The sequence below is a fragment of the Lathamus discolor genome, chromosome 7 (assembly GCF_037157495.1).
Source record: "Lathamus discolor isolate bLatDis1 chromosome 7, bLatDis1.hap1, whole genome shotgun sequence".
Lineage (NCBI taxonomy): Eukaryota > Metazoa > Chordata > Aves > Psittaciformes > Psittacidae > Lathamus > Lathamus discolor.
In genome coordinates, this window is record NC_088890.1 from 3,339,087 (window position 1) to 3,361,310 (window position 22,224).

Below are 22,224 nucleotides of genomic sequence, written 5' to 3' on the forward strand. Positions count from 1 at the left end.
ATTCTTAGAGATGACGCAGTCAATGCACTAATATGAGTGAAGCTGAAATAAAAAGAGGATGGAGGTGTCAGGCTGGTGTGGGGCCTAAAAGTGGGAGGGAAAACTAAAAGAGAGCAAACACTGCACATCTGCAGCAGTAATGCACCAAAGAGAAGCTTGTACCTTGGAATTAACGGCTCCTGAGACACCATCTACTCACCTGCATCCATAGAATTGCAGAAGAGTTTGGTTTGGAAGGGACCTTAAAGCTCATCCAGCTCCAGCCCCCTTCCACAGGCAGGGACAGCTTCCACTAGAGCAGCTTGCTCCAAGCCCCATCCAACCTGGCCTTGAACACTGCCAGGGATGGGGCAGCCACAGCTTCTGTGGGCACCCTGTGCCAGCGCCTCAGCGTGCTCAGAGGGAAGACCTTGTGCCTAATATGTAAATATCTAAATCTGCCCTCTTTCAACTTAAAAGCCATTCCCCTTGTCCTGTCGCTACATGCTGTTGTAAACGTCAGGTAAACTCAATGACTCAAGAAGAGCCATGTAACTATTAGAGGGGAAACCTTGGTCAGATCTTTCGGCGTTGAGAATTCCAGTCCCCTCCTCGTCACCCGCCTCACTGGCAGTGTCAGTCACTCCACACAAAGAGCCAACAGTGCCTGTGCTCTGCAGATTTCGTCCGGGAGCCTAAGACTTTCTGTATGACACCACAACAGCAGTCACTCTGCCTGGGCTGCAAAAACACGTCAGTGCTGTCACCTTCCTCCAGAGTACATAAACGGGATCTGTTCATGTAAAGCAGGACTTTCAGCACCTTCAGGAAGGGGGTTTTGTTTCCTTTTCAAATAAATGGAAGTGCTGACAAAGTTCAGGAAATTTAGACGAATTAGGGACCATACTGTGCAATATTTATTACTGTTCCTCAGCCAAGCGTCTCAGCAGCCTGTTGAGAAAGTCTAGCCAGAGCTGTATGGTTAGGCTTGTCTACAAACAAGGATTCATAGCAAAGCATTTTGTGGGGGCATGGGAGAGAGAGGGATGGCAGGAGGCAGGGAGGGAGAGAGGCAAAGCCCCATTCTCATCTAGCTGAAAGCTGGACATAACAGCAGGGAGAGTTCTTTGGGATTAGGAAACTCCACAGACCTGTTTAGTGAAGAGATTTGGTGTTGTGATAGTTACAGAAGAACAGCAGCTTTTACCCTACTTAGTACTTTGCACAGACGTGACATTGAACTCTTGAAAGAACAGCAGCTTTGCCCTCTGCCACCATGCTCACTAACCTAGGCGATGAGGCTAGGATACTGCTTATAGCCTTATTCAGAGGGAAACAGAGCTGAAGCGTGTCAGAAGTCACTGGCACGGGGGTGCATGATTTTGGGGGGTGAGCTGTGAGGGCCAGGCCGGCTGGGTGGGTGGGTGCAGGAGGTCGGTCTGCAGGAGGTGCTGCTGACCCCTAGGGAAAGGACAGTGCTCTGGACCTAGTCCCTCATGCTGCCCGTTGAGAAAAGCAGAGGACGAGGAGGCCAACCAAGGAGCCTGGAATCTGCCAGCCCAGAGCTGAAGGGCCACCTTTATTGCACCGTAGAGGGGGATCACAGTGGTTGCTCAGAGGGGAAACAGGGTTGGTCCCACTGAGGTATCCGGGCCGTGCGTTGGGAGTTTGGGCCCGGTGTTGCAAGTGGGAGCGGTCTCAGGGCCGCACGGGCCTGGTGGATCTTGAGGCGCTGCCTCTTTGTTCTGCTCTGGAGACACGCAATGATGCCGATGGCCGCTGTCTTGTGGTGCTGTGGCCGTGCCTTGCACGTGATGGTGAGCGGTGGGACAGCCTGGGTGCAGCCTGCCTGCGGGGGGTCCTCCCATCTCGAGCTGCTGGTGTGTGTCTGCCCTGGGAATGTCTTCTGGGCTGTGCATAGGGAGCTTGGGCCCAATGATGCAAGCAGGAGCGGTCTCGCACCCGCATGGGCCCACCGGATCTGTTGCTCCTGCTTCTTTGCAGTGGTGCCCAGCCACGGGATGCTGCCGATGGCTGGTGCCTGGTGGTGCCGTGGCTGTGGGTCTCACGTGATGGGGAGTAGTGGGACAGCCTTGGCACCGCGTGGCTGCGGGTATTGCTCTCAGTGCGCGTTGCTGGTGGTCGGCTTCTCTCCTGCAGTCTTCTGGCCCACGTGTAGGGTGTCTGGGTCTGACGGGTGCACTGCGTTTGGTGTCGCCGTCGGTCAGGCCCAGGGTTGCTGGAGCGGCTGCTGCTGTCACACACTGGGCAAGTGTACCATGGTGCTGATGGCATCTGTCTGCTGGTGCTGAGGCTGCTGAGCTCCAGTTCCAGAGATCCAGGAGAGTGCCCCGATGCTGCTGGGCCGGCAGTGCTAGGAGCAGCAAGCTCTGAGCTGGCATTGCGGGCTACAAGGGAAAGCAGGAACGTTAAGGGCTTGGCTCCCAGGCCTGGGGCAGGGTAGGCCAGAGCGGTGCCCCAGCCCTCTTGGAGCAGACAGGCTCTGCCAAGCCCACACCAGGTACCCCCTGCCAGGCCTTGCCTGGCCCCGGCCTAGGAGCACACGGGGGCTTTGACACTTACAGGTGCCCAGGCCAGCACAGCTGTCGCACTCCCATCTGACCTCACGGCTCTTCCCCAGCTTGGAGCAGCGTCTGTGAGCACCCACAGCAGCGCAGGAGCGGCACAGGAGCAGCTGCCAGGGCCTGGGGAAAGAAATGGGTTCATGTCTCTAAGGATAAAGTGCCCAGAGCACGGGATTGTCCAGCAAAGCTCTTGTTTTCAGCCCTTCTGCTTCGAGCCCTTGCTGAGACAGAGATCCCGTGCTGAGCCGCGGGCTGCAGCTTTGGCAACTTACCCGTCTGGCTCTGCCACCCCTCTGCCTCCTGGACAAAGGCACTCCCTGGCATTGCATCTCCTGTGCCTCTGGTACACTTCTGCGTTTGCATTATCTACCCATGACGCTTGCCTGATGGAGAAAGGAAAATTGATGAGCCCCTGCTGCCCCAGCATAAGGCATATGCAGGGCCTCCCTGCTCTTTCCCCCATACCGTTTCCAACTCCTGCATGGAGCTAAAGCCTACACTGGGGGGTCAGCAGAGGGCCACAACTGCGGGGGCAGGTCCAGGCGTGGCACAGTGCTGGCCAGGAGGACACCAACCTTATGGGGATTCGAATCCCCATGTTGAGCATTTCTGTTAGAAACAGTTTTGTATTTTGACACAGCGGGCACTGTAGGCAAAAAGCGCCAGCATGCATAGCCTGTCCCTGCAGGAGAAACGGAAAGTGTGTGAGTGAGGCTCTGGTGCTGCTGAGAGCCTGCCATGCCCGAGCAAGGGAACGGCTCTTACCTGCATGCAGACCCTGTGGAACCAGGCATGTTTGCATGCTGGGCACACCATGGTCCCATAGGTCGTTCTGCCTTCAACAGGGTCCATGCAGATGAGGCACTTGGTGTCCTCTGGAGCCACCAGCTCTTGCTGCTGTGGGCGGTGCTCCCAGCAGAAGGAACTAGGGGAAGAGGGAAGGGATGGGTGAGATGAGAAGCGCTGGGTCCTTCCCTGCTGATGAGGAGAAGGGTGGAGGAGGTACCTGAACGGCAGGAGGTAACGGGTGACGCATCCACCCTGCACGGCACAGGGGAGATGGAACCTGCGGTTGCAGCCCATCTCCTGGCAGGTGATGGTGGCCCCCTTCTTGCCACACACAAAGCAGACCTGGAAAGAGCAGAGCAGCCCCCATCAGCGGCAGCCTCAGGGTCTCCACAGCCAGACCCACACCTCGGGGCAGGGCGCAGGATGTGGCCCCAGCTGGATCACAGGCCACAGATCCACGTGGCAGAGCAGGCTCCTATGCTGGAGCCTCTGTGGAGCTGCTGGGAGCAAGACTTTAGTCCCAGAGCTGGGTGGAAAGGCTGGGATTCTGTTCTTGGCATCTGCGCTGAGCTCCCGCAAACCTCTCTTGGCACGAATCACCCCGGTCATCTCAGATCCTCACCATCGGGGCTGCCAGCTGGGCTGTACGTAGAATATGCTCAGGAAGAAATGCCATCTGTTCTTCCCGTTCGGTCCCTCGTGGACGAAGGTCACTGGCGAAAAGCTGCAGAAGAGCAGAGACAAGGAGCAGATGAGGGGCATGTGGCAGGACAGGTGCGTTGCAAAGATGAAACCAGCCCTAGGGGAGCTCACCAGGCAAAAGCAATGGGCAACGATCCACTGATAAGTCACTTTTGGCCCGCAGATGTCCAGGTCTGCCTCTACACGGCGACACAGCATGCATGCTGGAGGGGAGAGAGCAAATGGCACCGGGAGTGAACACCTCTGTGGGGCCAGGGATGCGTCCCTGAGGGATTGCCCCCAAGGGCTGCTCTGTCCCCGCCGAGCTGGCTGCTGGGCAGGGCTGGAAGCCTTGGAGAGGAAAGGGCACTGCAGGCATGGGTGTCCTGGAGGGTGCGCACTGTCCAGCCCTGGTCCCGCTTGCCGACGAGAGGAGGGGCCCTCCCCCAGGGTGGCTTTGGAGCTCCTGCCTCCCCCTGCCAACGCTCCCGGTCCCACGCCGACAGCCTCAGGAGTCCCTCTGCCAGGCTGTAGGAGGGGGACTCTGCTCTCACCTGGCTCCATCGAGTCGGGTGTCCTACACCTCCTTGCAGAGGTGTCAGACATCTAAGGTGGGTGTTTGGAGAGTCCCTGTCCCAGCAGCGCTGGGGCTTCTCCAAATGCTCCTCTGCTACCTCTGAGGGAGAAGAGAGATGCGGGTGAGCTTGCACCACAGGCCCAGAGCCCTGCGGTGTGGAGCCCCCTCCTCCCTCGGCAGCCCCCCTGAGAGCCCTGTCCCTGCCCTCTACTCCCCGCACCTCAGCAGGTCGCAGTGATGCACTGTGCCCAGCGCTCCCTTTTTTATAGGCCTGCCCCCGCCACCGGTCACAGTGGCCTCTGTGACATCAGCACCGCTGGCCCGCGTGCGCCCCGGATACGGGCAGGGGCACCCTCGGCCACACAGCACCCACTGTGACACAGACACTGCATCACAGGGCTGGCTGTGAAGCGCACACGCAGGGACCCGAGCCCTTGGCACCCAGGTCACCGGGGCAGCTGCTCCACTTGCATGTGCAGAGTCAAGGGCCAGCTTAGGGACATGGTTTCCTGGTGAACTTGGCAGTGTTGGGTAAACGGTTGGACTCCATGGCCTTTACGGCCTCCTCCAACCTAAATGATTCCTGTGACTCTCATTACCATTCCACTATTACTTTGTCACCATTTGCTTACGCTATGATTTTCCTTCAGTCGTCGATTCCTTACCGTTTGATCATCGCTTCATCGTGAAGAAAGCCCTTCTAATTAACCCACCAAGGATGACTTCCCTGAATAATTCACCTGTGACACCAGGACAAGCACCAGACCGTGTCTGGAGCATAACCAGAGTAGAAGAAAAGGAATGATGGAATAGTTTGGGTTGGATGGACCTTCAAAGGTCATTTAGTCCAACCCCCCTGCAATGAGCAGGGACATCTTCAACGAGATCAGGTTGCCTAGAACCACATCCAGCTTGGCCTTGAATGTCTCTAGGGACGGGGCATCTACCATCTCTCTGGGCAGCCTGTGCCAGGATTTTATCATCCTCATTGTAAAGAATTTCTTCCTCACATCCAGCCTCAATCTTGCCTCCTTTAGCTTAAAAGCATTACCCCTCATGCTATTGCAGCAGGCAGCGCTAAAAGAGTCTCTCGCCATCTTTCTTACGGGCGCTTCTAAAACCTGAAAGGCTGCAGTAAGGGCTCCCCGGAGTCTTGTCTTCTCCAGGCTCAAGAACCCCAACCCTCTCAGCCTTTCCTCAGAGAAGAGGTGTTTCATGCCTCTGATGGTTTCTGTGGCCCTCCTCTGGACTCTCTCCAACAGGTCCATGTCTTTCCAGTACAGGGGTCATGTTGAGTTTTTAGCCAGCACCCCAAGTCCTTCTCCTCAGGGCTGCAGTTACCGAGTAACAGATGCTAAAACACTCACCTCAAGCAATGATCTACATGTGCCTGCCCAGCCATCTCTTTCTTCACTGAGGTCATATTCCCCTCTCGCCCCCAGCAGCACAGGGGCCTCCAACAGAAATGTTGCGTTACAGCCTTGCATCCTAAGAAAAACAAAGGGCGGCAGCAGCTTTCCGTAAGATGCTGAAAGATAAACTGCAGTGAACAGGACCCAGGAAGTGGGGAACCAGCAAGGCCTTTTGCCTAGTGTGTGAGCAGTCTGCAGGGCTTTCGGGAGCAGAGCTGCCATGGCCGTGGAGAAGCGGGCGAGGGCGTGGGAGACGTCAAGCGCAGGCTAGGGTAGCATCAGCCTCAGCCCAGCCTCATGCCGGGGCTCAGCACAGCGCCGCGTCGTGGAGCCGGTGCCGGTCCCGCCCCGCCCCGTCTACCTCAGCGCTTTCCCGCTCTCCGCGTGCTCATCGCGCCGCCCCTTGCTCTGGCCGCGACTCCTCCCGGTCCCTCGCGGCGGCGCCTGGGGATTCCGGAGCCCCGGCGGCTCGCCCATCGCGGCCGAGGAGAAGCGGCAGCGGCCATGGCGACGTGGCGGGTTGCCTTGGGGTTCGGCCCCGGCCTCTTGTAGCTGCCGCTGGCGGTCGGTGAGCGCGGGGTGGTGACTGAGAGGAGGGAGGCCCGGGGGGGTTGGCCCGCAAGGGGGGTTGGTGGGCTTCGGCGTCTCTTTTTGAGGCGGTTTTGGGGGTTCCCGCTGGCTTTCTCGTGAGGGAGTTCCCGGCTTGGAGGAGCCCCTGCTCTGGAGCAGACTCCTCAGCTCAGCCGCCCAAGCAGTGCGGGACGTGTTCTGTGGTCTTGGGTTGCCACGTGGCGCCAGCGTCTGCGGGAGAGCCGCACCTTAACAGCGGTTTTGGTGGGAGTTGGGTCTGCTGAGGGAAAGGTTACGCCGAAAGCGGTTTGTGTTCCACAGCGGCAGTTAGTGTCCCAGCAGTGACTGTGTGCATCCACCTGATGAGTGCTGTTCCCTGGTGAGCCGAGGGTAAGACTACTGGGAGAGAAATAATGTACCACAAAGTGGCTGCCAGTTAGTGTTGATGCATCCCCTTAAAAGCCTTCACCTTACCCCCGCTGCCACAATGCATTTTAACCGTTCAGAGCAAGGTTCAAATAAAGACTTGGTGTGAAGTGGTGGTATTGCATCGACAGCGCTGCTTATACAAACGCCTCTGATAGCTATGCATGAACTCAGCTCTCCGATGCTACCATTGGTAATTGTTTTGGGGTTTGGGGGGTTTTGGTTATTTGCTTTTTTGTTTGTGTTGGGTTCTTTGTGTTTTGTTGTGTGCAGTTTTTTTATTATTATTTCAGCATCTGTAATTTTCTTGTTATTGTGCTTAAAGGATGGAGCTTGTGGTCTTCCACAACTATTGTCATGTAGGAGAAAAAGCAGATGTGATCATAGGACTAACCAGGTGAAATCCCAGAAAAGGAGAAGTGCTCTTGATATTGTGTGCACCTGGCCTTTAATAAACGGGGTGGGAAGTGAGAAGTTTTCTTATCGCAATGGTTAGGGACTGTCAGTAGGAGTAGTTGAGCAGCTCTGTTCTTGAGGTGGGACTCGATGAGGTTGTTAAAGCGGTTCACTGATTTTGTGAAGTCATCAGGCTGCTGTTTTGCAGGGTCGGATGAACCCCTCAGTAGCAGGTATGCCAAAACAGGTGGTCATTTCTGCCTTCCTCAGCCTTAGTCCTTGCACCGTGGTGGGTTGGGTGTGCACTGGTGGCCCTCTGCTGAGGTGACTCAGATCGTTAAGCCAGCAGAAATGCAGGTGGGGTGTCCTGGTTTCAGCTGCTGTGGTTGTCAATCTAGTAGCTGTGCTCTGGTTTGGCTTTAGTCTGAGAATGATGTTGATAACACACCAAAGATTAATTGCTGCTAAGTAGTGCCTGCCCTGGTCAAGGACTTTTCAGTCTCTCATGCTCTGCCAGTGAGGAGGGGCACAGGAAGCACAGGCAGGAGAGATGACTCGAACTAGCCAAAGGGGTATTCCGTACCACAGAATGTCAGGCTCAATATGGATACTGGGTGGGGGGGTGTTGGCCGGAAGAGGCCCATCACTACTCGGGCATGTGCCGGGCATCAGTCAGTGGGTGATGAGACATTGTGCTGTGCATCGCCTGAGGTTTTTTGTTTGTTTTACGCCTTTCTCTCTATTTCCTGTTATTACTGTATTTGACCTTACTTCAGTAATTAAACCGTGCTTATCTCAACTCACAGATTGTACTTTTTTCTTTTTCTCCTTTGAATCAGATTAGCTATCGTTTCCTTATTGGTGATGCAGGAGAGAGAGGGTTGTCAGCTGACATTGTGTCTGCAGGGAGAAAAAAAAAGATGAACCAGGCACAAGCATGCGTCAACACATTAGCAGAAGTACTGCAGTATTGGTATGGGAGGAGTTCCTCCTCTCTTGTGTCTAATGAACCTCCACATTTAACCTCTTAGCACTTCTTTTTTTCTTCTTTTTTTTAATGTTGGCTGCCATATTGAGGTTTGTCTTGGTGCCTGAGTCAAGGCTCGGTTTTCAAATGGCCAAATCAGCTTAAATACTCCAGGAAAGACCCTTTCCTTTTTTTCTGCAGGAACATGATTTGTTGTCTTTGCCTCTTCTTGTTTGCTTTCTCTGAGCAAGTACACCTGAAGCTATTTGAGCTTCTCAAATTCGGTTGAGGAGCAAAGCAGTGTTAATGCCATAAGAAAGAAAATGAGGAATAGAAACTAGGTGACTGCAGCATTTATCACTGAAACGGTAATGATATTCCTACTAAAGATTCTTCTTGGGAAATGGTTTTTGCCTAAGCTTTGAGAAGTATTTTTATGTGAAAGTTGGAAGCTTTTAATGTGTCATTTCTACATTGCAGGCACTCAGGCTTGAGGGGGCAGAGAGAGAAAAAAGCAAGTATGTTAAGGACCGTACGAGCCCAAAGTAATACTGAATATATGGGATGTCTCGTAAGAAATCCATCCTCGTACGTGAATGTCTCCACTTCCTTAACTTGGTGTCACTGACCAGTTGACGCTTGCCACTTGACTGATCTTAGTCCTAGAAAAATGTCAGTTTTATGACATCTCTGGTTTATGCCGTAGATTAACAGGATTGGGGTTTTCCGTGAAGTAAACAAAACAACAGGCAGAAACAAACAGGTCACGTGGAAATCCAAGTCTACAGTGAATGCAGTTGCATTGCATCTTTTGCATCAAGTTGATACAGGGTTAATGAAATGTACAAAGGAAAATACAGGGGATTGTATAAGAGAGTTAGAAGAATCCCTTGCTTAAACAAAAGTATTGTCTGCTGTAAACACCTATCATGCTTACCAAGGGAACAAGGCACAGACTACTGATAAGGGAAGGAGACAGAGGCCTGATTCTACTGATAAGCAACTATTGACAAGGAAATGCGAATGTCTGGGTCTATTGATAAGGGGGAGAAGCTGATGATTTATGGATGAGGTACCGACTAAACCCTAAAGCCATGCGCGAAGATTAAAAGGTGAAAAGTTTAAGAAGAGGAAGACTCATTTACTTCATCTTGAGGACCCCTGCCCACAGGAGGAAGACTCATTTACTTCATCTTGAGACCCCTGCCCGTGACCAGAGGGGGCACTGCGCAGGCGCAAAGGACCTTCTAGCTCATTATAATACGAAGCGGGGACAGATACTAAATATGTATAGGCGTATCAGTAACCTAATGCATATGTATGCCTTAAGGGAATAAATGTAAAGGAAAAACGACCCTGGGTGTGCATACTTTGGAGGAACGATCCCCATGCACCTCAGCGCTGAATAAAGCATACCTACTTTACAACTTTAGCGAGTTGTGGAGTCAATCCGCGTATCAAAGTCAAATACCTAAGAGGATTTAACATTTTCTTCTAACTGATCTTAAGGCTTTTGTGTGTTTTGGGTTGGGTTTCTTTGTTTTGTTTGGTTTGTTTTTTTGGTTTGGGTTGGGTTTTTTACATTTTCGGCTAGTCATGTTGCTCTCTGAATCTTTACAATAATTTGGTAGCTACTAGTGGATGTAGCGAGGAGGGTAACAGCAGACAAAGCATCTTGTAAGTATATTTGCATGCAGTTTATTCTTTTAAGTATGTGTGAACAGTTGGGAAGAGCTGCTTGACAAAGAGAAGATACTTTGTGGGCAAGAAGTAATTGCTCTTGCTTTGCTTTAAAGGAAATAGTTTGTTCCTAAGAGCTAACTAAACTACTTGAAACCTATTTAAACGTTAACCCAGGTGAGGTGGTCAGTATGAGACAGTTTACATGGTTATTTCTTCAGTTGCTAACTCCTGAATTGTATTTTTTTTCAGTTTTGGGTGAGGATTGTCAGGCGTATGTTGATCATCATGGCAAGGCTCAACCTGCAAACTCCTGTCCTTATTTCTGCTGTGGAGACTGCATGCTCCAATACTGTTGCTCTAATGCACTCTTAAAATTTGATGAGCAACAACAGCTTCAGTGTAATCTCCTTGATGGAAGGTACGAGGCAAACTCAGTGTATGCAGCAGGTTATAATTCTAGTGTCAAACGATGAAAATACAGTTTCATATTTAAAAGCTTATCAAGGGGCGTTTCAGCTCTGTATTTGGCTCTGCTGGGGTCTGCGTCAGTGCATGTAAGTTACCTGTAAAACGGGAGCAGTGAGGTGGTCAGATGAATGCCTGAATGGGTGTGTGTTTTCTTGAGCATTTACAGATGCTTTTTACCCATTTTTTTTCCTTTTTAATGACAGAGTCTTTTTTGAGTGTAGGTTGCCTTTCATGGGGATTTGTAACTTAGCCAGGTACTTAGGAACTTTGGAATTTAGCCAGTTGCAAATTCCGTTGTTGAGATGGGTTCTCTTACTACAGGACGTCTGAGTGAGCAATGTGAATTTCATGCAGGTTTTTTCGGACTCTGATGATGACATTTATTCTGGCCCCAGGTAAGCCGTGCAAAGTCTCCGCTTTTAACATGGTATTTATTTGCAAGTTCTTCATTGTGGTGTTGGTACATGCTGACAGAAGGACTTAGTGGTGCGCTCTCGCTCTCTGCCAAAGCCTTAGCACACGTGCTCTGTGCTCTTGGGTCCTGGCAGATCGCATCCGTCGTGGCTCGGTGAAAGAAGCTGCTTTTGTCTGAAGTGTCTCGGCCCCTTTAAGGAGCGTGGTCAGCGTGTGGGCCGGGCGGGTCTGCGGGTGCGGGACGAGGCGAGCGGCAGGGGCAAGCGTGGGGTAAGCGGTCCCGGCGCGGCGGTGACGGGCGGCGGGAGGAAGCATGGGCCTATTTTTCATGCCACTGAACTTGTTAAATTTGCTTCCATTTTTCTTTGCATTCAAAAGGTCCGTATGTAATTCCTCCGATTTCTGCTGCTAATGGATGCATTGTAGCAAGGATTTACCACGGGAAGGTGTTTCACTTTCTAATTGGATTACTGAAATTTCTCCTGCTTTGCTCTGGTTTCCAAGATGGACTGTGAGTAGTAAGGTTATTACAGTTGGTTTTCTCCTTCCGTTCTGCAGTATGTGGTGTTACTGCTTTAAGAAACGATGCAAAAAGCAGAGCACTGATTCACTGGAACGGCAGTTCTGTGGCAGTTTTCCTTGGTAACACGGTTATTTAGCCTTGCCATGCCAAATTTCCAATAATGACCCTTAGTGGAAATTGCGAATCACTTGAGTGTTTCAGGAGGTGGAGTGATTGAAAGCATCTGTGTCTAAGTTACAGAAGAAAGTTCTGTAGTTGGGGCAGCTGCTGTCAGTCCTAAATGGAAACAAAACTTCAAATGGACGTTGTACGCAGTTAATAGTACTCTGTTCCTGAATTAATTTCTGCCTTGAAGTTGAAGCGCATTGTGTATCCCGTTTTTCCTCCTCCCCACCACTATCAGGGACTTCAGTTTACACTTTGCACTGTGTTTGGATGGTCCAGCATCTGTAATAGGCTGCCAGTGGTAAGAAAATAAATCACAACGTTTGTTCCTTGGAAAAGAACTTCCAAGGTAGCGGGCTCTATTTAACGAGCGGAGGGTTTCTTTCCTAGTGCTGGTCCTTAATATTTTCTGTAATAACTGAGTTAAAGTGCATAGAGAACGTGTTCTGTGAGGCTTGCATTCAGACACGGGCTAATCTCACCTTGCATCTCTAAGGAATGTAAACTTCCTGTCTAGAAGTAATTGAGATTCGGATTTGAAGTTACATAAAACAATTGTTCTGAGCTTTTTTTTTCTAGTCTGAGAAGTAGATACAAGCTTGCACAATTTGTAACTTGCGTTTGGTTTTATCTGCAGTGTATTCTCAGTGAAGAAGCTACTTAAAGCGGACGAACAGCTGTGAGTTGCCATCAATGATTATTAATTTCTCAGCTGCCTGCTTCAGGAAGTGGGCTTAATGCAGGTTCATTGAAACCAAGGTGGAAGGAGAGGCTGAAAAATGCTGTCCTGGCTCAAGAGGCGGGTGTGTACGGTTGGGTTAGCGTGCTCTTCTAACTACAGAAGGCTGTTCCACTGCAAAACCCAAGACAGTCTGGCCGAACCATGCAAAGACACAGTGAGGTGAATCATTAGATTATGCTCAGGAGTTTCTTTTCTGTGGGTGTGTACTTCATTGCCTGTACGTACTGAGCTAGGGTAGAGTATTCCCTTTCTAACTCTGCGGGCTTTGCTGTGCCTCCGCAGAGTGTAACTCTGAAACCAGTCATTTTTAACATACGGACTGACTCTGGAGAGAAGTTGTCAAAGCAGCTGCAGGTAGGGAAACCCTCAGAGCAGGCTCCTGTAGCCCAAGAAACTGAGAATCCTTCTTTGAGAATGTGGTTAAAAGACCATGGTTGTTATTTAATAGAATCTACGAAAGTTTGAGCATGTGGGTTCCAAAGCTAACTCCATCTCTGCCTTTTCGTATGCTTCCGTAAAATAGCCACGGCCTGAGGTGTAGTAGCCAGAGGTATTTGTGATGGATTGTCTTGTGGATGTGTTGTGAGAAGAGAATGTCCTTAAATTGCCTACCCTTTTAAAACTGCAGTTACAGGGTCTTCTGTGAAATGAACAAATGAGTTTTATGTCAGGACATTAGCAATTCTGCAAAGGTTGGTCTTTTGACAAAGCCTGTTTTTACTAAAAGCATTTTATGCTGTTCATTTTTAATGTGATGCTCCTCTGTTTCTAGATGGTCTCTGGCTCTCAAACCCACTAGGAGGTAAACTTAAAAACTTTTTTAAGTTGTGGAAGGAACCAGTCATCAAAGCCACTTTGTGCACCTTTCCTTCCCCCCCCCCCCCCCCTCCCTTTTTTTAAGTGAATTTCTTATTCCCATTTCAAAGGAGAAGTAGTGGTCAGCCAGATGCGACCTCTACTGCAGAAGTCCCCCCCTTCCCATCCCATCCCGAGCCGATGTGATGAGATGAGGCAGCCAATGCACTAATATGAGTGAAGGTGAAATAAAAAGAGGATGGGATGCGAGGATGGAGGTGTCAGGCTGGTGTGGGGCCTAAAAGTGGGAGGGAAAACTAAAAGAGAGCAAACACTGCACATCTGCAGCAGTAATGCACCAAAGAGAAGCTTGTACCTTGGAATTAACGGCTCCTGAGACACCATCTACTCACCTGCATCCATAGAATTGCAGAAAAGTTTGGTTTGGAAGGGACCTTAAAGCTCATCCAGCTCCAGCCCCCTTCCACAGGCAGGGACAGCTTCCACTAGAGCAGCTTGCTCCAAGCCCCATCCAACCTGGCCTTGAACACTGCCAGGGATGGGGCAGCCACAGCTTCTGTGGGCACCCTGTGCCAGCGCCTCAGCGTGCTCAGAGGGAAGACCTTGTGCCTAATATGTAAATATCTAAATCTGCCCTCTTTCAACTTAAAAGCCATTCCCCTTGTCCTGTCGCTACATGCTGTTGTAAACGTCAGGTAAACTCAATGACTCAAGAAGAGCCATGTAACTATTAGAGGGGAAACCTTGGTCAGATCTTTCGGCGTTGAGAATTCCAGTCCCCTCCTCGTCACCCGCCTCACTGGCAGTGTCAGTCACTCCACACAAAGAGCCAACAGTGCCTGTGCTCTGCAGATTTCGTCCGGGAGCCTAAGACTTTCTGTATGACACCACAACAGCAGTCACTCTGCCTGGGCTGCAAAAACACGTCAGTGCTGTCACCTTCCTCCAGAGTACATAAACGGGATCTGTTCATGTAAAGCAGGACTTTCAGCACCTTCAGGAAGGGGGTTTTGTTTCCTTTTCAAATAAATGGAAGTGCTGACAAAGTTCAGGAAATTTAGACGAATTAGGGACCATACTGTGCAATATTTATTACTGTTCCTCAGCCAAGCGTCTCAGCAGCCTGTTGAGAAAGTCTAGCCAGAGCTGTATGGTTAGGCTTGTCTACAAACAAGGATTCATAGCAAAGCATTTTGTGGGGGCATGGGAGAGAGAGGGATGGCAGGAGGCAGGGAGGGAGAGAGGCAAAGCCCCATTCTCATCTAGCTGAAAGCTGGACATAACAGCAGGGAGAGTTCTTTGGGATTAGGAAACTCCACAGACCTGTTTAGTGAAGAGATTTGGTGTTGTGATAGTTACAGAAGAACAGCAGCTTTTACCCTACTTAGTACTTTGCACAGACGTGACATTGAACTCTTGAAAGAACAGCAGCTTTGCCCTCTGCCACCATGCTCACTAACCTAGGCGATGAGGCTAGGATACTGCTTATAGCCTTATTCAGAGGGAAACAGAGCTGAAGCGTGTCAGAAGTCACTGGCACGGGGGTGCATGATTTTGGGGGGTGAGCTGTGAGGGCCAGGCCGGCTGGGTGGGTGGGTGCAGGAGGTCGGTCTGCAGGAGGTGCTGCTGACCCCTAGGGAAAGGACAATGCTCTGGGCCCAGTCCCTCATGCTGCCCCTTGAGAAAAGCAGAGGACAAGGAAGCCAACCAAGGAGCCTGGAATCTGCCAGCCCAGAGCTGAAGGGCCACCTTTATTGCGCCGTAGAGGGGGATCACAGTGGTTGCTCAGAGGGGAAACAGGGTTGGTCCCACTGAGGTATCCGGGCCGTGCGTTGGGAGTTTGGGCCCGGTGTTGCAAGTGGGAGCGGTCTCAGGGCCGCACGGGCCCGGTGGATCTTGAGGCGCTGCCTCTTTGTTCTGCTCTGGAGACACGCAATGATGCCGATGGCCGCTGTCTTGTGGTGCTGTGGCCGTGCCTTGCACGTGATGGTGAGCGGTGGGACAGCCTGGTTGCAGCCTGTCTGCAGGGGCTCCTCCCAGCTCGAGCTGCTGGTGTGTGTCTGCCCTGGGAATGTCTTCTGGGCTGTGCATAGGGAGCTTGGGCCCAATGATGCAAGCAGGAGCGGTCTCGCACCCGCATGGGCCCACCGGATCTGTTGCTCCTGCTTCTTTGCAGTGGTGCAGAGCCACGGGATGCCGCCGACTGCTGGTGCCTGGTGGTGCCGTGGCTGTGGGTCTCACGTGATGGGGAGCAGTGGGACAGCCTTGGCACCGCGTGGCTACGGGTATTGCTCTCAGTGTGCGTTGCTGGCCGTCGGCTTCTCTCCTGCAGTCTTCTGGCCCACGTGTAGGGTGTCTGGGTCTGACGGGTGCACCGGGTTTGGTGTCGCCGTCGGTCAGGCCCAGGGTTGCTGGAGCGGCTGCTGCCGTCACACACTGGGCAAGTGTACCATGGTGCTGATGGCATCTGTCTGCTGGTGCTGAGGCTGCTGAGCTCCAGTTCCAGAGATCCAGCAGACTGCCCCGATGCTGCTGGGCCGGCAGTGCTGGGAGCAGCAAGCTCTGAGCTGGCATTGCGGGCTACAAGGGAAAGCAGGAACGGTAAGGGCTTGGCTCCCAGGCCTGGGGCAGGGTAGGCCAGAGCGGTGCCCCAGCGCTCTTGGAGCAGACAGGCTCTGCCAAGCCCACACCAGGTACCCCCTGCCAGGCCTTGCCTGGCCCCAGCCTAGGAGCACGTGGGGGCTTTGACACTTACAGATGCCCAGGCCAGCACAGCTGTCGCACTCCCATCTGACCTCACGGCTCTTCCCCAGCTTGGAGCAGCGTCTGTGAATGCCCACAGCAGCGCAGGAGCGGCACAGGAACAGCTGCCAGGGCCTGGGGAAAGAAATGGGTTCATGTCTCTACGGATAAAGTGCCCAGAGCACGGGATTGTCCAGCAAAGCTCTTGTTTTCAGCCCTTCTGCTTCGAGCCCTTGCTGAGACAGAGATCCCATGCTGAGCCGCGGGGTGCAGCTTTGGCAACTTACCCGTCTGGCTCTGCCACCCCTCTGCCTCCCGGACAACGGCACTCCCTGGCATCGCAGCTCCTGTGCCTCTGGTACACTTCTGCGTATGCCTTGTTATCTTCCCATGACGCTTGTCTGATGGAGAAAGGAAAATTGATGAGCGCCTGCTGCCCCAGCATAAGGCATATGCAGGGCCTCCCTGCTCTTTCCCCCGTACCGTTTCCAACTCCTGCATGGAGCTAAAGCCTACACTTGGGGGTCAGCAGAGGGCCACAACTGCGGGGGCAGGTCCAGGCGTGGCACAGTGCTGGCCAGGAGGACACCAACCTTATGGGGATTCGGATCCCCATGAAGAGCATTTCTGTTAGAAACAGTTTTGTATTTTGACACAGCGGGCACTGTAGGCAAAAAGCGCCAGCATGCATAGCCTGTCCCTGCAGGAGAAACGGAAAGTGTGTGAGTGAGGCTCTGGTGCTGCTGAGAGCCTGCCATGCCCGAGCAAGGGAACGGCTCTTACCTGGATGCAGACCCTGTGGAACCAGGCATGTTTGCATGCTGGGCACACCATGGTCCCATAGGTCGTTCTGCCTTCAACAGGGTCCATGCAGATGAGGCACTTGGTGTCCTCTGGAGCCACCAGCTCTTGCTGCTGTGGGCGGTGCTCCCAGCAGAAGGAACTAGGGGAAGAGGGAAGGGATGGGTGAGATGAGAAGCGCTGGGTCCTTCCCTGCTGATGGGGAGAAGGGTGGAGGAGGTACCTGAACGGCAGGAGGTAACGGGTGACGCATCCACCCTGCACGGCACAGGGGAGATGGAACCTGCGGTCGCAGCCCATCTCCTGGCAGGTGATGGTGGCCCCCTTCTTGCCACACACAAAGCAGACCTGGAAAGAGCAGAGCAGCCCCCATCAGCGGCAGCCTCAGGGTCTCCACAGCCAGACCCACACCTCGGGGCAGGGCGCAGGATGTGGCCCCAGCTGGATCACAGGCCACAGATCCACGTGGCAGAGCAGGCTCCTATGCTGGAGCCTCTGTGGAGCTGCTGGGAGCAAGACTTTAGTCCCAGAGCTGGGTGGAAAGGCTGGGATTCTGTTCTTGGCATCTGCGCTGAGCTCCCGCAAACCTCTCTTGGCACGAATCACCCCGGTCATCTCAGATCCTCACCATCGGGGCTGCCAGCTGGGCTGTACGTAGAATATGCCCAGGAAGAAATGCCATCTGTTCTTCCCGTTCGGTCCCTCGTGGACGAAGGTCACTGGCGAAAAGCTGCAGAAGAGCAGAGACAAGGAGCAGATGTGGGGCATGTGGCAGGACAGGTGCGTTGCAAAGATGAAACCAGCCCCAGGGGAGCTCACCAGGCAAAAGCAATGGGCAACGATCCACTGATAAGTCACTTTTGGCCCGCAGATGTCCAGGTCTGCCTCTACACGGCGACACAGCATGCATGCTGGAGGGGAGAGAGCAAATGGCACCGGGAGTGAACACCTCTGTGGGGCCAGGGATGCGTCCCTGAGGGATTGCCCCCAAGGGCTGCTCTGTCCCCGCCGAGCTGGCTGCTGGGAAGGGCTGGAAGCCTTGGAGAGGAAAGGGCACTGCAGGCATGGGTGTCCTGGAGGGTGCGCACTGTCCAGCCCTGGTCCCGCTTGCCGACGAGAGGAGGGGCCCTCCCCCAGGGTGGCTTTGGAGCTCCTGCCTCCCCCTGCCAACGCTCCCGGTCCCACGCCGACAGCCTCGGGAGTCCCTCTGCCAGGCTGTAGGAGGGGGACTCTGCTCTCACCTGGCTCCATCGAGTCGGGTGTCCTACACCTCCTTGCAGAGGTGTCAGACATCTAAGGTGGGTGTTTGGAGAGTCCCTGTCCCAGCAGCGCTGGGGCTTCTCCAAATGCTCCTCTGCTACCTCTGAGGGAGAAGAGAGATGCGGGTGAGCTTGCACCACAGGCCCAGAGCCCTGCGGTGTGGAGCCCCCTCCTCCCTCGGCAGCCCCCCTGAGAGCCCTGTCCCTGCCCTCTACTCCCCGCACCTCAGCAGGTCGCAGCGATGCACTGTGCCCAGCGCTCCCTTTTTTATAGGCCTGCCCCCGCCACCGGTCACAGTGGCCTCTGTGACATCAGCACCGCTGGCCCGCGTGCGCCCCGGATACGGGCAGGGGCACCCTCGGCCACACAGCACCCACTGTGACACAGACACTGCATCACAGGGCTGGCTGTGAAGCGCACACGCAGGGACCCGAGCCCTTGGCACCCAGGTCACCGGGGCGGCTGCTCCACTTGCATGTGCAGAGTCAAGGGCCAGCTTAGGGACATGGTTTCCTGGTGAACTTGGCAGTGTTGGGTAAACGGTTGGACTCCATGGCCTTTACGGCCTCCTCCAACCTAAATGATTCCTGTGACTCTCATTACCATTCCACTATTACTTTGTCACCATTTGCTTACGCTATGATTTTCCTTCAGTCGTCGATTCCTTACCATTTGATCATCGCTTCATCGTGAAGAAAGCCCTTTTAATTAACCCGCCAAGGATGACTTCCCTGAATAATTCACCTGTGACACCAGGACAAGCACCAGACCGTGTCTGGAGCATAACCAGAGTAGAAGAAAAGGAATGATGGAATAGTTTGGGTTGGATGGACCTTCAAAGGTCATTTAGTCCAACCCCCCTGCAATGAGCAGGGACATCTTCAACGAGATCAGGTTGCCTAGAACCACATCCAGCTTGGCCTTGAATGTCTCTAGGGACGGGGCATCTACCATCTCTCTGGGCAGCCTGTGCCAGGATTTTATCATCCTCATTGTAAAGAATTTCTTCCTCACATCCAGCCTCAATCTTGCCTCCTTTAGCTTAAAAGCATTACCCCTCATGCTATTGCAGCAGGCAGCGCTAAAAGAGTCTCTCGCCATCTTTCTTACGGGCGCTTCTAAAACCTGAAAGGCTGCAGTAAGGGCTCCCCGGAGTCTTGTCTTCTCCAGGCTCAAGAACCCCAACCCTCTCAGCCTTTCCTCAGAGAAGAGGTGTTTCATGCCTCTGATGGTTTCTGTGGCCCTCCTCTGGACTCTCTCCAACAGGTCCATGTCTTTCCAGTACAGGGGTCATGTTGAGTTTTTAGCCAGCACCCCAAGTCCTTCTCCTCAGGGCTGCAGTTACCGAGTAACAGATGCTAAAACACTCACCTCAAGCAATGATCTACATGTGCCTGCCCAGCCATCTCTTTCTTCACTGAGGTCATATTCCCCTCTCGCCCCCAGCAGCACAGGGGCCTCCAACAGAAATGTTGCGTTACAGCCTTGCATCCTAAGAAAAACAAAGGGCGGCAGCAGCTTTCCGTAAGATGCTGAAAGATAAACTGCAGTGAACAGGACCCAGGAAGTGGGGAACCAGCAAGGCCTTTTGCCTAGTGTGTGAGCAGTCTGCAGGGCTTTCGGGAGCAGAGCTGCCATGGCCGTGGAGAAGCGGGCGAGGGCGTGGGAGACGTCAAGCGCAGGCCAGGGTAGCATCAGCCCCAGCCCAGCCTCATGCCGGGGCTCAGCACAGCGCCGCGTCGTGGAGCCGGTGCCGGTCCCGCCCCGCCCCGTCTACCTCAGCGCTTTCCCGCTCTCCGCGTGCTCATCGCGCCGCCCCTTGCTCTGGCCGCGACTCCTCCCGGTCCCTCGCGGCGGCGCCTGGGGATTCCGGAGCCCCGGCGGCTCGCCCATCGCGGCCGAGGAGAAGCGGCAGCGGCCATGGCGACGTGGCGGGTTGCCTTGGGGTTCGGCCCCGGCCTCTTGTAGCTGCCGCTGGCGGTCGGTGAGCGCGGGGTGGTGACTGAGAGGAGGGAGGCCCGGGGGGGTTGGCCCGCAAGGGGGGTTGGTGGGCTTCGGCGTCTCTTTTTGAGGCGGTTTTGGGGGTTCCCGCTGGCTTTCTCGTGAGGGAGTTCCCGGCTTGGAGGAGCCCCTGCTCTGGAGCAGACTCCTCAGCTCAGCCGCCCAAGCAGTGCGGGACGTGTTCTGTGGTCTTGGGTTGCCACGTGGCGCCAGCGTCTGCGGGAGAGCCGCACCTTAACAGCGGTTTTGGTGGGAGTTGGGTCTGCTGAGGGAAAGGTTACGCCGAAAGCGGTTTGTGTTCCACAGCGGCAGTTAGTGTCCCAGCAGTGACTGTGTGCATCCACCTGATGAGTGCTGTTCCCTGGTGAGCCGAGGGTAAGACTACTGGGAGAGAAATAATGTACCACAAAGTGGCTGCCAGTTAGTGTTGATGCATCCCCTTAAAAGCCTTCACCTTACCCCCGCTGCCACAATGCATTTTAACCGTTCAGAGCAAGGTTCAAATAAAGACTTGGTGTGAAGTGGTGGTATTGCATCGACAGCGCTGCTTATACAAACGCCTCTGATAGCTATGCATGAACTCAGCTCTCCGATGCTACCATTGGTAATTGTTTTGGGGTTTGGGGGGTTTTGGTTATTTGCTTTTTTGTTTGTGTTGGGTTCTTTGTGTTTTGTTGTGTGCGGTTTTTTTATTATTATTTCAGCATCTGTAATTTTCTTGTTATTGTGCTTAAAGGATGGAGCTTGTGGTCTTCCACAACTATTGTCATGTAGGAGAAAAAGCAGATGTGATCATAGGACTAACCAGGTGAAATCCCAGAAAAGGAGAAGTGCTCTTGATATTGTGTGCACCTGGCCTTTAATAAACGGGGTGGGAAGTGAGAAGTTTTCTTATTGCAATGGTTAGGGACTGTCAGTAGGAGTAGTTGAGCAGCTCTGTTCTTGAGGTGGGACTCGATGAGGTTGTTAAAGCGGTTCACTGATTTTGTGAAGTCATCAGGCTGCTGTTTTGCAGGGTCGGATGAACCCCTCAGTAGCAGGTATGCCAAAACAGGTGGTCATTTCTGCCTTCCTCAGCCTTAGTCCTTGCACCGTGGTGGGTTGGGTGTGCACTGGTGGCCCTCTGCTGAGGTGACTCAGATCGTTAAGCCAGCAGAAATGCAGGTGGGGTGTCCTGGTTTCAGCTGCTGTGGTTGTCAATCTAGTAGCTGTGCTCTGGTTTGGCTTTAGTCTGAGAATGATGTTGATAACACACCAAAGATTAATTGCTGCTAAGTAGTGCCTGCCCTGGTCAAGGACTTTTCAGTCTCTCATGCTCTGCCAGTGAGGAGGGGCACAGGAAGCACAGGCAGGAGAGATGACTCGAACTAGCCAAAGGGGTATTCCGTACCACAGAATGTCAGGCTCAATATGGATACTGGGTGGGGGGGTGTTGGCCGGAAGAGGCCCATCACTACTCGGGCATGTGCCGGGCATCAGTCAGTGGGTGATGAGACATTGTGCTGTGCATCGCCTGAGGTTTTTTGTTTGTTTTACGCCTTTCTCTCTATTTCCTGTTATTACTGTATTTGACCTTACTTCAGTAATTAAACCGTGCTTATCTCAACTCACAGATTGTACTTTTTTCTTTTTCTCCTTTGAATCAGATTAGCTATCGTTTCCTTATTGGTGATGCAGGAGAGAGAGGGTTGTCAGCTGACATTGTGTCTGCAGGGAGAAAAAAAAAGATGAACCAGGCACAAGCATGCGTCAACACATTAGCAGAAGTACTGCAGTATTGGTATGGGAGGAGTTCCTCCTCTCTTGTGTCTAATGAACCTCCACATTTAACCTCTTAGCACTTCTTTTTTTCTTCTTTTTTTTAATGTTGGCTGCCATATTGAGGTTTGTCTTGGTGCCTGAGTCAAGGCTCGGTTTTCAAATGGCCAAATCAGCTTAAATACTCCAGGAAAGACCCTTTCCTTTTTTTCTGCAGGAACATGATTTGTTGTCTTTGCCTCTTCTTGTTTGCTTTCTCTGAGCAAGTACACCTGAAGCTATTTGAGCTTCTCAAATTCGGTTGAGGAGCAAAGCAGTGTTAATGCCATAAGAAAGAAAATGAGGAATAGAAACTAGGTGACTGCAGCATTTATCACTGAAACGGTAATGATATTCCTACTAAAGATTCTTCTTGGGAAATGGTTTTTGCCTAAGCTTTGAGAAGTATTTTTATGTGAAAGTTGGAAGC

At 52.8% G+C, this 22,224-nt stretch overlaps 1 protein-coding gene and 1 long non-coding RNA gene across 4 annotated transcripts; both read right to left on the reverse strand.

The window, feature by feature from the left end:
- Window positions 1-1,557: 1,557 nt before the first annotated feature.
- On the reverse strand, window positions 1,558-20,885 carry LOC136018458 (PHD finger protein 7-like). Of its 3 annotated transcripts, XM_065687667.1 has the most exons (10): window positions 19,368-20,885; window positions 17,978-18,099; window positions 17,556-17,647; window positions 17,365-17,466; window positions 16,960-17,084; window positions 16,719-16,878; window positions 16,529-16,635; window positions 16,223-16,336; window positions 2,563-2,684; window positions 1,558-2,387 (listed from the first exon to the last, which is right to left on the reverse strand). In XM_065687667.1, exons 2-10 carry the CDS (start codon window positions 18,027-18,029, stop codon window positions 1,678-1,680), a joined length of 1,584 nt encoding a protein of 527 aa, XP_065543739.1. In that variant the 5' UTR covers window positions 18,030-18,099; window positions 19,368-20,885; the 3' UTR covers window positions 1,558-1,677. The 3 variants fall into 3 exon arrangements, with proteins under 3 accessions (XP_065543739.1, XP_065543738.1, XP_065543740.1); XM_065687666.1 differs by having other exon boundaries at window positions 17,556-18,099; XM_065687668.1 differs by lacking the exons at window positions 16,223-16,336; window positions 16,529-16,635; window positions 16,719-16,878; ... (3 more) ...; window positions 17,978-18,099; window positions 19,368-20,885 and adding exons at window positions 2,837-2,947; window positions 3,140-3,246; window positions 3,330-3,489; window positions 3,571-3,972.
- LOC136018460 (uncharacterized) lies at window positions 3,974-4,706 on the reverse strand. Its single transcript, XR_010614423.1, has 3 exons — window positions 4,589-4,706; window positions 4,167-4,258; window positions 3,974-4,077 (listed from the first exon to the last, which is right to left on the reverse strand). It is a non-coding gene; the product is annotated as an uncharacterized LOC136018460 (long non-coding RNA).
- Window positions 20,886-22,224: the final 1,339 nt, after the last annotated feature.

Coding starts and splice junctions, on each gene's coding strand:
- LOC136018458 (XM_065687666.1), bottom strand. CDS start 18,029: ATGTCTGACACCTCTGCAAGGAGGTGTAGGACACCCGACTCGATGGAG. Junction 17,085..17,364: donor CCCAGCTGGCAGCCCCGATG/GTGAGGATCTGA, acceptor TGCTCTTTCCAG/GTCTGCTTTGTGTGTGGCAA. Junction 16,879..16,959: donor CGTTACCTCCTGCCGTTCAG/GTACCTCCTCCA, acceptor CTCTTCCCCTAG/TTCCTTCTGCTGGGAGCACC.